The sequence below is a fragment of the Coregonus lavaretus genome, assembly GCF_964263955.1.
Source record: "Coregonus lavaretus genome assembly, chromosome: 13".
NCBI lineage: Eukaryota > Metazoa > Chordata > Actinopteri > Salmoniformes > Salmonidae > Coregonus > Coregonus lavaretus.
The window spans coordinates 21,716,337-21,728,365 of record NC_140000.1 but is presented as its reverse complement, the minus strand read 5'-3'; the positions used below and the strand labels follow the sequence as shown (position 1 = coordinate 21,728,365).

At 43.2% G+C, this 12,029-nt stretch overlaps 2 protein-coding genes across 2 annotated transcripts in view; both read right to left on the bottom strand.

Annotated features, from left to right (window-relative positions):
* The window catches only part of LOC311140507 (sterol regulatory element-binding protein cleavage-activating protein-like), a 30,922-nt gene extending 24,122 nt beyond the window's left edge, over positions 1–6,800 (bottom strand). The window contains exon 1 of the mRNA XM_084175595.1: positions 6,701–6,800. The gene's annotated coding sequence lies outside the window, so the exon portion shown is untranslated. The remainder of the gene's footprint in view (positions 1–6,700) is intronic.
* A 151-nt stretch (positions 6,801–6,951) lies between these two features.
* On the bottom strand, positions 6,952–10,979 carry LOC311139481 (elongator complex protein 6-like). Its single transcript, XM_084174364.1, has 7 exons — positions 10,477–10,979; positions 10,318–10,396; positions 10,010–10,080; positions 9,713–9,837; positions 9,184–9,388; positions 8,334–8,495; positions 6,952–8,213 (listed from the first exon to the last, which is right to left on the bottom strand). The coding sequence occupies exons 1-7, from the start codon at positions 10,528–10,530 to the stop codon at positions 8,091–8,093; spliced, it is 819 nt and encodes a 272-aa protein (XP_084030490.1). The 5' UTR covers positions 10,531–10,979; the 3' UTR covers positions 6,952–8,090.
* Positions 10,980–12,029: the final 1,050 nt, after the last annotated feature.

Here is a 12,029-nt window from a genome sequence, read left to right as displayed (position 1 = left end):
CAAACATCTCATTTCAAAATCATGGGCATTAATATGGAGTTGGTCCCCCCCTTTGCTGCTATAACAGCCTCTACTCTTCTAGGAAGGCTTTCCACTAGATGTTGGAACATTGCTGCGGGGACTTGCTTCCATTCAGCCACAAGAGCATTAGTGAGGTCGGGCACTGATGTTGGGCGATTAGGCCTGGCTCGCAGTCGGCGTTCCAATTCATCCCAAAGGTGTTCGAATGGGGTTGAGGTCAGGGCTCTGTGCAGGCCAGTCAAGTTCTTCCACACCGATCTTGACAAACTATTTCTTTATGGACCTCGCTTTGTGCACAGGGGCATTGTCATGCTGAAACATGAAAGAGCCTTCCCCAAACTGTTGCCACAAAGTTGGAAGCACAGAATCGTTTAGAATGTCATTGTATGCTGTAGCGTTAAGATTTCCCTTCACTGGAAGTAAGGAGCCTAGCCCAAACCATGAAAAACAGCCCCAGACCATTATTCCTCCTCCACCAAACGGGTGTGGCTGAAATAGCCAAATCCACTAATTTGAAGGGGTGTCCACATACTTTTGTATATATAGTGCACCTTAAAAAAAAGTTAGGGGCATGGATCAGTAAACTGGTCAGTATCTGGTGTGTCCACCATTTGCCTCATGGAGCACGACATCTCCTTCACATAGAGTTGATCAGGCTGTTGATTGTGGCCTGTGGAATGTTGTCCCACTCCTCTTCAATGGCTGTGCAAAGTTGCTTGATATTGGCGGGAACTGGAACACGCTGTCGTACACGTCGATCCACAGCACCCCAAACATGCTCAATGGGTGACATGTCTGGTGAGTATGCAGGCCATGGAAGAACTGGGACATTTTCAGCTTCCAGTAATTGTGTACAGATCCTTGCGACATGGGGCCGTGCATTATCATGCTGAAACATGAGGTGATGGCGGTGGATGAATGGCACGACAATGGGCCTCAGGATCTCGTCACAGTATCTTTGTGCATTCAAATTGCCATCAATAAAATGCAATTGTGTTTGTTGTCCGTAGCTTATGCCTGCCCATACCATAACCCCACCACCACCGTGGGGCACTCTTTTCACAAAGTTGACATCAGCAATCCGTTCACCCACACGACACCATACACATTACATTTGACATTTTAGTCATTTAGCAGACGCTCTTATCCAGAGCGACTTACAGGAGCAATTAGGGTTAAGTGCCTTGCTCAAGGGCACAGACAGATTTTTCACCTAGTCGGCTCAGGGATTAGAACCAGCGACCTTTCAGTTACTGGCACAACGCTCTTAACCACTAAGCTACCTGCCGCATGGTCTGCAGTTGTGAGGCCGGTTGGACGTACTGCCAGATTCTCATAAAACAACCGAGTAGCGAAATTAACTTTCAATTCTCTGGCAACAGCTCTGGTGGACATTCCTGCAGTCAGCATGCCAATTGCACGCTCCCTCAAAACTTGAGACACCTGTGGCATTGTGTTGTGTGACAAAGCTGCACATTTTAGAGTGGCATTTAATTGTCCCCAGCACAAGGTGCACCTGTGTAATGATCATGCTGTTTAATCAGCTTCTTGATATGCCACACCTGCCAGGTGGATGGATTATCTTGGCAAAGAAGAAATGCTCACTAACAGTAATGTAAACAAATTTTTGTGCAAAATTTGAGAGAAATAAGCCTTTTGTGCGTATGGTAAGTTTCTGGGATATTTTATTTAAGACTCCCAGGAGGGGAGGGAGGGAGGGGGGGGGGGGGGGGGGATTGTATTGGATTCACTGTTTGTGCACCATGTCTCCTAAAGGTCTGAACCAAGAGTTTGATAGCAGACCATTTCTTACATGAATATCATTTTGATTTATCTTGCCTTCCAGGTCTCCTACTTGGTCATTTTGTACATATATATTAGATTCTGTAACTACTACATGTGCCCATCTCATTGATGTCAAATTATTAGAGATACACAAGTTGTTTTTGAAATAGATCACTGGAATTATATCTACGGCCACCGTGCCTCCTGCGCGTAATGGTCATATGGGCGGGTATTCCAACACTTTCCAACAAACTTTTTTACTGTTGACTAGGTTTTAACTTGAACCCATTTGTATGTATGTATATAATCCTTTATGACCCATATGTACCTCTGTGATTAAGTATGATTGATCGTGCACAAAAGTGAACTGAATTGTTTCCACACCCACCATGCATCATGTGCGTAATGGTCATGTGAGGTGAAATGCGTATATTTTGAGAAGCGAGCACTCAGTTTGTTTGACCTGACTAAGATCCGTTTTGGATCGAAACGTTGTCAATAAAGCAGTGAATTGGGAGCTTTAACAGTGTGCGGGCCTTCTTGTTCTTTACTAGTATTCTTTATTAGCCCAGCACCTATGTTTTTAAGGATGTGCGTATGACCACAAACGTTTCTTTTATTTCACCTCATGAAACATGGGACCAACACTTTACATGTTGCATTTATATTGTGTGTGTATATTTATATTGTGTGTGTATATATATATATATATAATTTATTTTAAATTTTCATTGGTTGGACATAAAAGACTAAACACCAGAAAATCAGCACCATGTGATTTTAATTTTGGAAATCTTTTCAAGTATTCCCACGCATAGAGAGACACGTGATCGAATACAAATGTAAGCTTGGTTTTAGTCAAATATATCTGTTTGGCCTTCTTGCGGTCAATTTGCAGTCTACAAATTATTTATTTATTTATTATGGTCTGGGGGCTGGAACATTCGCTCAAGAAAATGTTTTATCTGCCCGCAGCGGAATCTAGCTGATCCCTGACAGAGTGACCAGTGAGTCCCTCCAGCCGACAGACATGAAATACTGTTTCTGGGTGGATTTATGAGTAGCGTATACGGACTGGGGGTAAAGGAATAGTTATCATGCTACTTAGGTGCCGATAAGATACAGTACCAGTCAAAAGTTTGGACACACCCTACTCATTCAAGGGTTTTTCTTTATTTTTACTATTTTCTACATTGTAGAATAATAGTGAAGACATCAAAACTATGAAATAACACATATGGAAAATTGTTAAACAAATCCAAATATATTTTATATTTGAGATTCTTCAAATAGCCACCCTTTGCCATGACGACAGCTTTGCACACTCTTGGCATTCTCTCAACCAGCTTCACCTGGAATGGTTTTCCAACAGTCTTGGTGTTCCTACATACGCTGAGCACTTGTTGGCTGCTTTTCCTTCACTCTGCCGTCCGACTCATCCCAAACCATCTCAATTGGGTTGAGGTCGGGGGATTGTGGAGGCCAGGTCATCTGATGCAGCACTTCATCACTCTCCTTCTTGGTAAAATAGCCCTTACACAGACTGGAGGTGTGTTGGGTCATTGTCATGTTGAAAAACAAATGAGAGTCCCACTAAGCCCAAACCAGATGGGATGGCGTATCGCTGCAGAATGCTGTGGTAGCCATGCTGGTTAAGTATGCCTTGACTTCTAAATAAATCACAGACAGTGTCACCAGTAAAGCACCCCCACACCATAACACCTCCTCCTCCATGCTTTATGGTTGGAACTACCCGTGTGGAGATAATCTGTTCACCCACAAAGACACGGTGGTTGGAACCAAAAATCTCCTATTTGGACTGCAGACCAAAGGACAAATTTCCACCTATCTAATGTCCACTCGTGTTTCTTGGCCCAAGCAGGTCTCTTCTTATTATTTCTGTCCTTTAGTAATGGTTTCTTTGCAATAATTCGTCCATGAAGGCCTGATTCACACAGTCCCCTCTGAACAGTTGATGTTGAGATGTGTCTGTGACTTGAACTCTGTGAAGCATTTAGTTGGGCTGCAATGTCTGAGGCTGGTAACTCTAATGAGCTTATCCTCTGCAGCAGAGGTAACTCTGGGTCTTCCATTCCTGTGGTGGTCCTCATGAGAGCCAGTTTCATTATAGCGCTTGATGGTTTTTGCGACTGCACTTGAAGAAACTTTCAAAGTTCTTGAAATTTTCCGGATTGACCGACCTTCATGTCTTAAAGTAATGATGGACTGTCGTTTCTCTTTGCTATTTTGAGGTGTTCTTGCCATAATATGGACTTGGTCTTTTACCAAATAGGGCTATATTCTGTACACCCCCCTACCTTGTCACAACACAACTGATTGGCTCAAACGTATTAAGAAGGAAAGAAATTCCACAAATTAACTTTTAAGAAGGCACTCCTGTTAATTGAAATGCATTCGAGGTGACTGACCTCATAAAGTTGGTTGAGAGAATGCCAAGAGTGTGCAAAGCTGTCATCAAGGCAAAGGGTGGCTATTTGAGGAATCTCAAATATAAAATATATTTTGATTTGTTTAACACTTTTTGGGTTACTATATGATTCCATAGTTTTGATGTCTTCACTATTATTCTACAATGTAAAAAATCGTACAAATAAATAAAAACCTTTGAATGAGTAGGTGTGTCCAAAGTTTTGACTGGTAGTGTATTTATTGCGATTCGATTCTGTGATTTTATTGCAATTTGATGTTCCAAACATATTGCTCACCCTATGTCTGCTGCAGAGGGACAAGAGCGAGCCATGAGATAAGTTTTGATCAGTCATGGAAATAAGCACTGAAAACAAATTGGCTCCCTATTTAAAAAGATTGAGAACACGCTATGAAGGAAAAATACTGGAGTTTGGTGCAGGTACCACAAACTAGCCCAAAAATAATATTGTGATAGTCAAACCTATATGATAGATTGTCAAAAATAATATCCCTATATGTAACTATTGATTTTTTTCGCCCTCCAACACTAATGCATGAGATAAATAGTACCCCACTACAGTTTCACCTATGTAAGGAAAGTATTATCCTGTAGCTCCTGTTGTATGTTTTCCCAACGCCAGCAAGAACCCTCTTATCGTGAGGTCCTTGGCAATTCCCAGCCCTAAGATGCATATTATATACAGTGCCTTCAGAAAGGGGGGGCCTACACACAATACACTGGCCTACACACAATACACAATTATGTTTTTTGAAATGTTTACAAATTTATAAAACATGAAAAGCTGAAATGTCTTGAGTCAATAAGTATTCAACCACTTTATGGTAAACCAAGTGCTTAACAAGTTTTGGCACCTCAACTTGGGGAGGGCTGACTAGCCCCTAAAAGTATTTTGTTGGGCCATTTGCAATGCAGCCAGAGGTGACAGAGCACACAAGTTTGGGCCAGGCCTATAAACAGACCGTTTTCAATGTCAAAGCAATTTGTAACAGAAAGGTACAAATACAGTTACTTAATGTGTAGCTGTTGACCAATCAAATTGCATTTGGTCAACGTTAACCAACTGGTGTGGTGCAGCTCTGTAACAAGAAATTCCTCAGACAGATAAAAAGTTAATGGCCAGTGTCCACCTCATATTGCCCACTATGCTCATACCGGTGCATATGTTGGGCAGAAAAGGGAAAGAGGGGTTCTTTGCATTTTCCATCTATTACTGCATCGACGGATTTATCACTTTCTCTTTTAAAATGTTTTTGCAATATGCCTATTAAAAACTGATTTCCATTGTGAACAAAATCACGTTTTGCCTCCTTAATTATGCATTTTAGTATGCAAGAAGCTTGACTGCTACTAAATGTTTAATTTCACAATTTGTTACCAATTATAGTTATTACTGCTAATACAGAATTCAGTAACACTGTCAACCGGCCTCGTCTGTGCACACAGTAGGTAAGGGTGGTGATTGTGATGCAACACAGTTGCATGCAACGCAATAAATATCCCTACACGTGATCTCATTCAAATCAATAATGAATTGCGTAAAAGTTTGCCCAATGCTTAGATTAATGGTATTTAATAATGGTATTTAATAAGATGGGTGAAGAAATGGTGTTCGTTTTCTGCCATGCGAACAAACTTCACACACAGGCCTCCTGAGGGCGAGCTGTCGGCTGTCAAACGAGTCACCAGTAGCGTTAGCTTTAACAGGTGCTACTTAGCTAACGTTAGCTAGCTAAGTAGCACCTGTTAGCGAATACAGGGTAACTTAATTTGAATTCCACTACCTAGCCACCAGCTAGTAGCTATGTACTTCCTTCGTATTACCATATACAACTGAAACAATTTTTATCCATAATTCTGCAAAATGGAACGTTGTTGTAAGATCAGCTTCAACGCTTGACTCAAGCTTAACGTCGTTAGATAACGGATGATGCGAACATTAGTTAGCTTCTACTGTTAGTAGATATGGTAAATACTTGCTAACATTGCTGTCTGTCTGATGCCAACCAACACCAGCGACGTATCCATGACAGCAAGGCAGGGTTGTTGACCTTACGCTGATAGTAGGGCAGGCAGCTAGCAATAAGCTAATCACATTAGCTAGCGATTTGCCGAGTGATGCCAGTGACATCGTCTGTCAATAGCTAACAGTTAAGTTATCTTGGCTGGCTAGCTAATTGCTACCACCAAAGAACACCTCATCGCGAGTCCCGCGTTCAGTGTTCATCCCCCCGCCAAACCCAGAGAAGTTCTACCCTAGGTCGAATTTTTTTTATCTTCAACCTAGATTCTACCCGTCTAACTTCATTAGCTAGCTAGCTTGCTTAACACATTAATTTGGGCCGCTTTGCTAGCTAATCGAGTCAATGAGCTACCTAAGTTAACACACACCAAAGCCAACGTTAGCTAGTTGACTAGCTAGCTACTACGTTACACTTGACTTGCCTGGCTGAATAACTTTCTCGTGTCTTCGTCGAGAGTGCTGGTCCTGCTATCCAGGAGCTAGTCGTGTACCGTCTTAACCTCCTTATTATAGTAGCTAGGATTTAGCTAGCTAACTGGAAAAACTGACTGTATCAACAGGACCATGTCACCACTGTGTATTTTCAGCAGCAGCGTGAAATGTCCACTTCGACCTCTCACCCTTTACCTCATCCAAGACAGCAAAGCATGTGGCTATAGCGACACCCGCTGGATATTATTGAAAACGCGTTTTACTTATTGTTTGCAGTCAACTTAAACACAGCTCTGACACACACACGTATTTTCACAGTCCCCAAATCCAGAACAAATTCAAGAAAGCGTACAGTATTATATAGAGCCATTATTGCATGGAACTCCGTTCCATCTCATATTGCTCAAATAAACAGCAAACCTGGTTTCAAAAAACAGATAAAGCAACACCTCATGGCACAATGCCTCTCCCCTATTTGACCTAGATAGTTTGTGTGTATGTATTGATATGTAGGCTACATGTGCCTTTAAAAAATATATATGTAGTTCTGTCCTTTAGCTGTTCTTGACAATTAATGTTCTGTATTATGTCATGTTTCATGTTTTGTGTGGACCCAAGGAAGAGTAGCTGCTGCTTTTTCAACAGCTAATGGGGATCCTAATAAAATACCAAATCACACAGTATTTTATCTTCATGACCGACAACGCATACACTGGTATTTCTTCTCTCTTAAATGTGCTGTTTATTGTTTTTTTATGTATAACACAAGTGCAACCTAGTCAGGTCAGTTCCCATGTCGCTTGAGAAATTACCTATTCACTCAGGCTTCCTATATCAGCTTTGCAATGCATGTGCCCGGTTGGTTCTAAAGCGGAAATCCAATGTTCAATTCAATACCACATCTTCAGTTCAAAACTGATCCCAACCTGTTTCATGATCATGACCATAATCCAGCATCTTTGTTGTCCTAAATTGCAAACCTCCTGGCCTGTGTGTTGAGCCCATAGAAATAGATAGAGGACTCATCTTTGTATCTGTGCCAATATAACATGTGACAGCATAGGCAGCGCCATTGAGGCAATCTCCATTTTGAAGTAGTCAATTTTCTTCTTCATGATTGGCTGATCCCTCCTGATAACCCGGTTGGACATGACTCCAACAGGGTCACCAGGAGCGATCAGCCAATGAAGTTGGAAGTCTCATGAGGTTGACTACTTTAAAATGGTGGAAGCCCAATAGCTGCCCATGCTAATACAGCCTTTTGGCCACTACAGGCCTCTATCATTCTCTATGGTTGAGCCCAGGGAGCCATGTGACTGAAAGAGGTAAGGGACTGGGGGTCGACACTGAGAAGGGAGGCAGAAGGGATCCATTGAGGGGTTAAAGGACTGCACTGGACGTCCCCCTGGCGAAAAAGGAAGCCCCCTTGTCGTGGACCTTGTACTGGAAGAGTTTCTTCTGGGTCTGCTGCCTGTCACATTGTCCTCGCCAGCACACTTCCACCTGAAACACACACAGTACGGTTCAGCTTAATGCAGTTTAACAGTTTTCTACTGCACATAACACTCAATCTCTTTCTCTTTTTCTCACTCTCACACACACAAATAATGTAATCCATCTGACTTGTCCGTGGATGTCCCTGCAGTAGCCGGTGGGGAGACCCTGTACTTGGAGTGTGAGGCTGCACTGGTGTGTAAGGCCCCTCAGGAGCCGCTCTGAGCCATCGTCATCACTCTCCTCCTCCTCCTCTTCCGCCTCACATCGCACTAACATCACCATGCTGCCCTGCAGATCAAAGAGAAAAGGAATAGTAGATATAGAGGAGGAATGTGTGAGATTATTTGAACAGAGTCAGACGATGGAGAGACAGTGAGCTTGTGATACCGTGCGCCTCCCATGTCACACCGCTCTTCCGCACACTCCACTGGCTTCCAGTCAAAGCTCGCATCCACTACAAAATCATGGTACTTGCCTACGGAGCAGCAAGAGGAACTGCCCCTCTCTACCTTCAGGCTATGCTCAAACCCTACACTCCAACCCGAGCACTCCGTTCTGCCTCCTCTGGTCTCTTGGCCCTCCCACCCCTACGGGAGAGCAACTCCCGCTCAGCCCAGTCCAAGCTGTTCTCTGTCCTGGCACCCCAATGGTGGAACCAGCTTCCCCCTGATGCTAGGACAGCAGAGTCCCTTCCCATCTTCCGAAAACATCTAAAACCCTACCTCTTCAAAGAGTATCTTAAATCATCCCACATAATTTTGTGAACTAACACTCGCACTTGACTTTTTTCTCCCCTTACTAGCTCTGACTTTGCTGGTAGCTACTTTGAGGAAAAAATTACTCACTATGACTGTAATGTGGTTGTCCCACCTAGCTATCTTAAGATAAATGCACTACCTGTAAGTTGCTCTGGATAAGCGTGTCTGCTAAATGACTAAAATGTAAATGTGAAATGTGATATACTGTATTATCTGACCTGCAGCTCGGAGCAGACAGTGGCTCTGCAGTAATGACTGAAGTCCAGCGCCGCTCCAACACTGACCCCCAGACTCAGGACCACACTGAGGTCATCCACCAGGAGCACAGGGGGACCCCACTCCTCACCACCACCTCCCCCCACAGCCCCCCTTACGTTGTCCCGCACAAAGTCATATAGACTCCGCAGGCCAGAACTGGGATCTCTGTGGAGAGGTGGAGGGGAACAGAGAGACAGGGAGAAAGAGACAAAGAAAGAAAGGGGACAGAGGGGGAGATAATTGAAGGGGGAAGAGATATTTTCAGATTCATATTATCATCAACTGCTTTGGTTACATCAGAGAAAAGAGAAAAGGTGTATGAGTGGCTGTGTCAAACAATACAGGTTGGATTCCCGGAACCAGATAAAGTCTATGATATTCCAGGACCAAAAAGCACTTTCAATGGAGCTTCTGCACTGAATGAACATGCTTTTTAGTCCAGGAGTAGGCTTATTCAGAGTCAGAGAAAACAACGCTACAGACAGGTACCTGAGGAAGTCCACTGCTCGGGTTCCTTTACTGGCCTCCCTCTGAAGCAGTACCCCCAAGGATTCCTTCAGTCCCTCTAAGAACACCAGCTGCCCTTTCTCCCTAGCCTGGGTCAAACTCACACCCTGATTAACATGTAACACAGTGAAAGAACCCATACAAAATGTAGTTAATACATCTCCACCAAGCAACAGCAAATCATACACAACTGTAAAGACACATATTGACTTGCACAGTATGTATAAGAGTGGCTGGGGGAAAGTTTAACCCAGCGTTTTGGAGGATAAGTATACTCACCAAACGTTGACTGATTGCACTGTAGTGACTGAAGGACTGCACAAGACCCAGGAAACACACCTTACAGCCCGCTGTAAATCACACACACAAACTTCTGAGCACGTCTGGCCTCGCCAGATTTCATTTTTTACCACTTATGAGAGTACATCAAAGCAGTGCACAACTTGGCCCCATATGTTCCCTCTATTACTGACAATCATTGTTTTTCACCTCACACTACAGTCAACAACAGTAATACAGCAGTAATACAGGGCACAGTGTTATGGACAAGTATCAGTCAACTGGACATCACGCACATAGAGCCTCACCTCGTAAATAAAGGGAGAGGAAATGGTGAATGAGGAAGGACGCGTCTGTCTGTCTGTCAGACACCAAGATAAACTCTCCCTGCAGACATCAATCCACAAAGGTTAGGATTAGGCATAGGGATTGAAATTGGTTATGGTTAGGGGTGAGGTTAGGGTTACCTGCTTGAAGCTGTCGGGACTGGTATTGAGAATACTGTTGAGCTCTGCAAACATCTTGAGAAGGATGAAGACTTATCTCATACTAATCTTTGGGATGTCTTCTGGTGAGTTGCTATCTTATAGCTAGTTACCTAGTTAGATAGATAAAAACTAACATCGATTGAGCTAAATTACTTAATTAATAGCTAGCTATCTTAACCAATGACTGTATATATGAAAGCTTAACACTCCCAGGAAAAATACATTTAGCTAGCTACAGCTAGTGCAGACTGTCGAGGGAGGCTATGAAGTTGGCTAGATTGTTGACACGAATTCTAGCGTTAACCAGGGCAAATCACAACAGCTCAAAGTACTTTTTTGTCCATAATTTTCCGCATTCATCGCTATTTCATTTTCAGAATGTTTGTTGTGAAAAAGAAGCATGGGTGGGGGTCCGTAGTTTATACTGCACGAAGAGAGGGACAATCTGAGTATGTCAAACGCGTTTCGAAATTTTGTGGAACACTTTGTGACGTTCTTCTTCTTCTTTGGAGTTTAACTGCGGTTGGCATCCAATATGTTGCATTACCGACCCCAACTGGACTATAATATAAATTCATTATACTTTCTGATACGAAATGGGAAAAAGGGAAAAGGAAAACCAAAAAATAAATACAAATAACATTTAAAATAATTATTTTTAAAAAACACACTTCCAACTAACCACACGCTCATTAAAACCCCCCTACCCCATTCCACTACTTTGACCATATCTGATCCTGCACCATGCCAATGGCCTGGGAGGACGGGATACCACCACTCAACACACCCTGTAACTCTTCTGAAGTCAAATCTTGTATGCCCAAATACTTCTCTGCAGCTGCCACTACAACATCTATTTTCTGTGATTTACGTTCTATTTCTGCGGTACAGTTGATAACCATTGCTATGAACATTAAGAAGCCAACCTTACTGAAGCATATGTCACTCATTGACCTATCCCTCTGTTCTGGCACAGATCTACTACTCACAGGTATCCTCTAAGGATCCCTCACCCTTGACCCATCCTCCTCTACTTTCTTCACTGCCTCAGCATACGACACCTTCTGCACTACTCTGACTCTAGCCAACTCAACCTGCCTCTCTCACACCTGACACTTCCGATCCCCAGCAACATGGGCACCCCTACAGTTGACACACACAACTTTATCCACCAAAACTACACAATCCTCCATCCCATGCCCTCCTGCACACTTCCCACATCTTGGAATCTCCCTTCTACACACCACCACTGTACTGGAGTGTGACGCAGGTCACGGCGTCCCTATTCATCAAATCCTCTTATCTAGCCCTGTGTTTCCGCCTACTGTTCTGGAGTGTGAATTCATTACACTTTGTGACACAAAAAAGGAAGGGAAAAGGACCCCACACCGATTAAAACCTCACCACTTGTCCACTACTTGGCTTTATCTGATCCTACACCAGGCCGGCAGCCTGGGAGGATGGGACAGCATCGTTCAACACACCTTACCTCTTCTGCAGTAAAATCTCATACACCCAAGTACTTCTCTGCA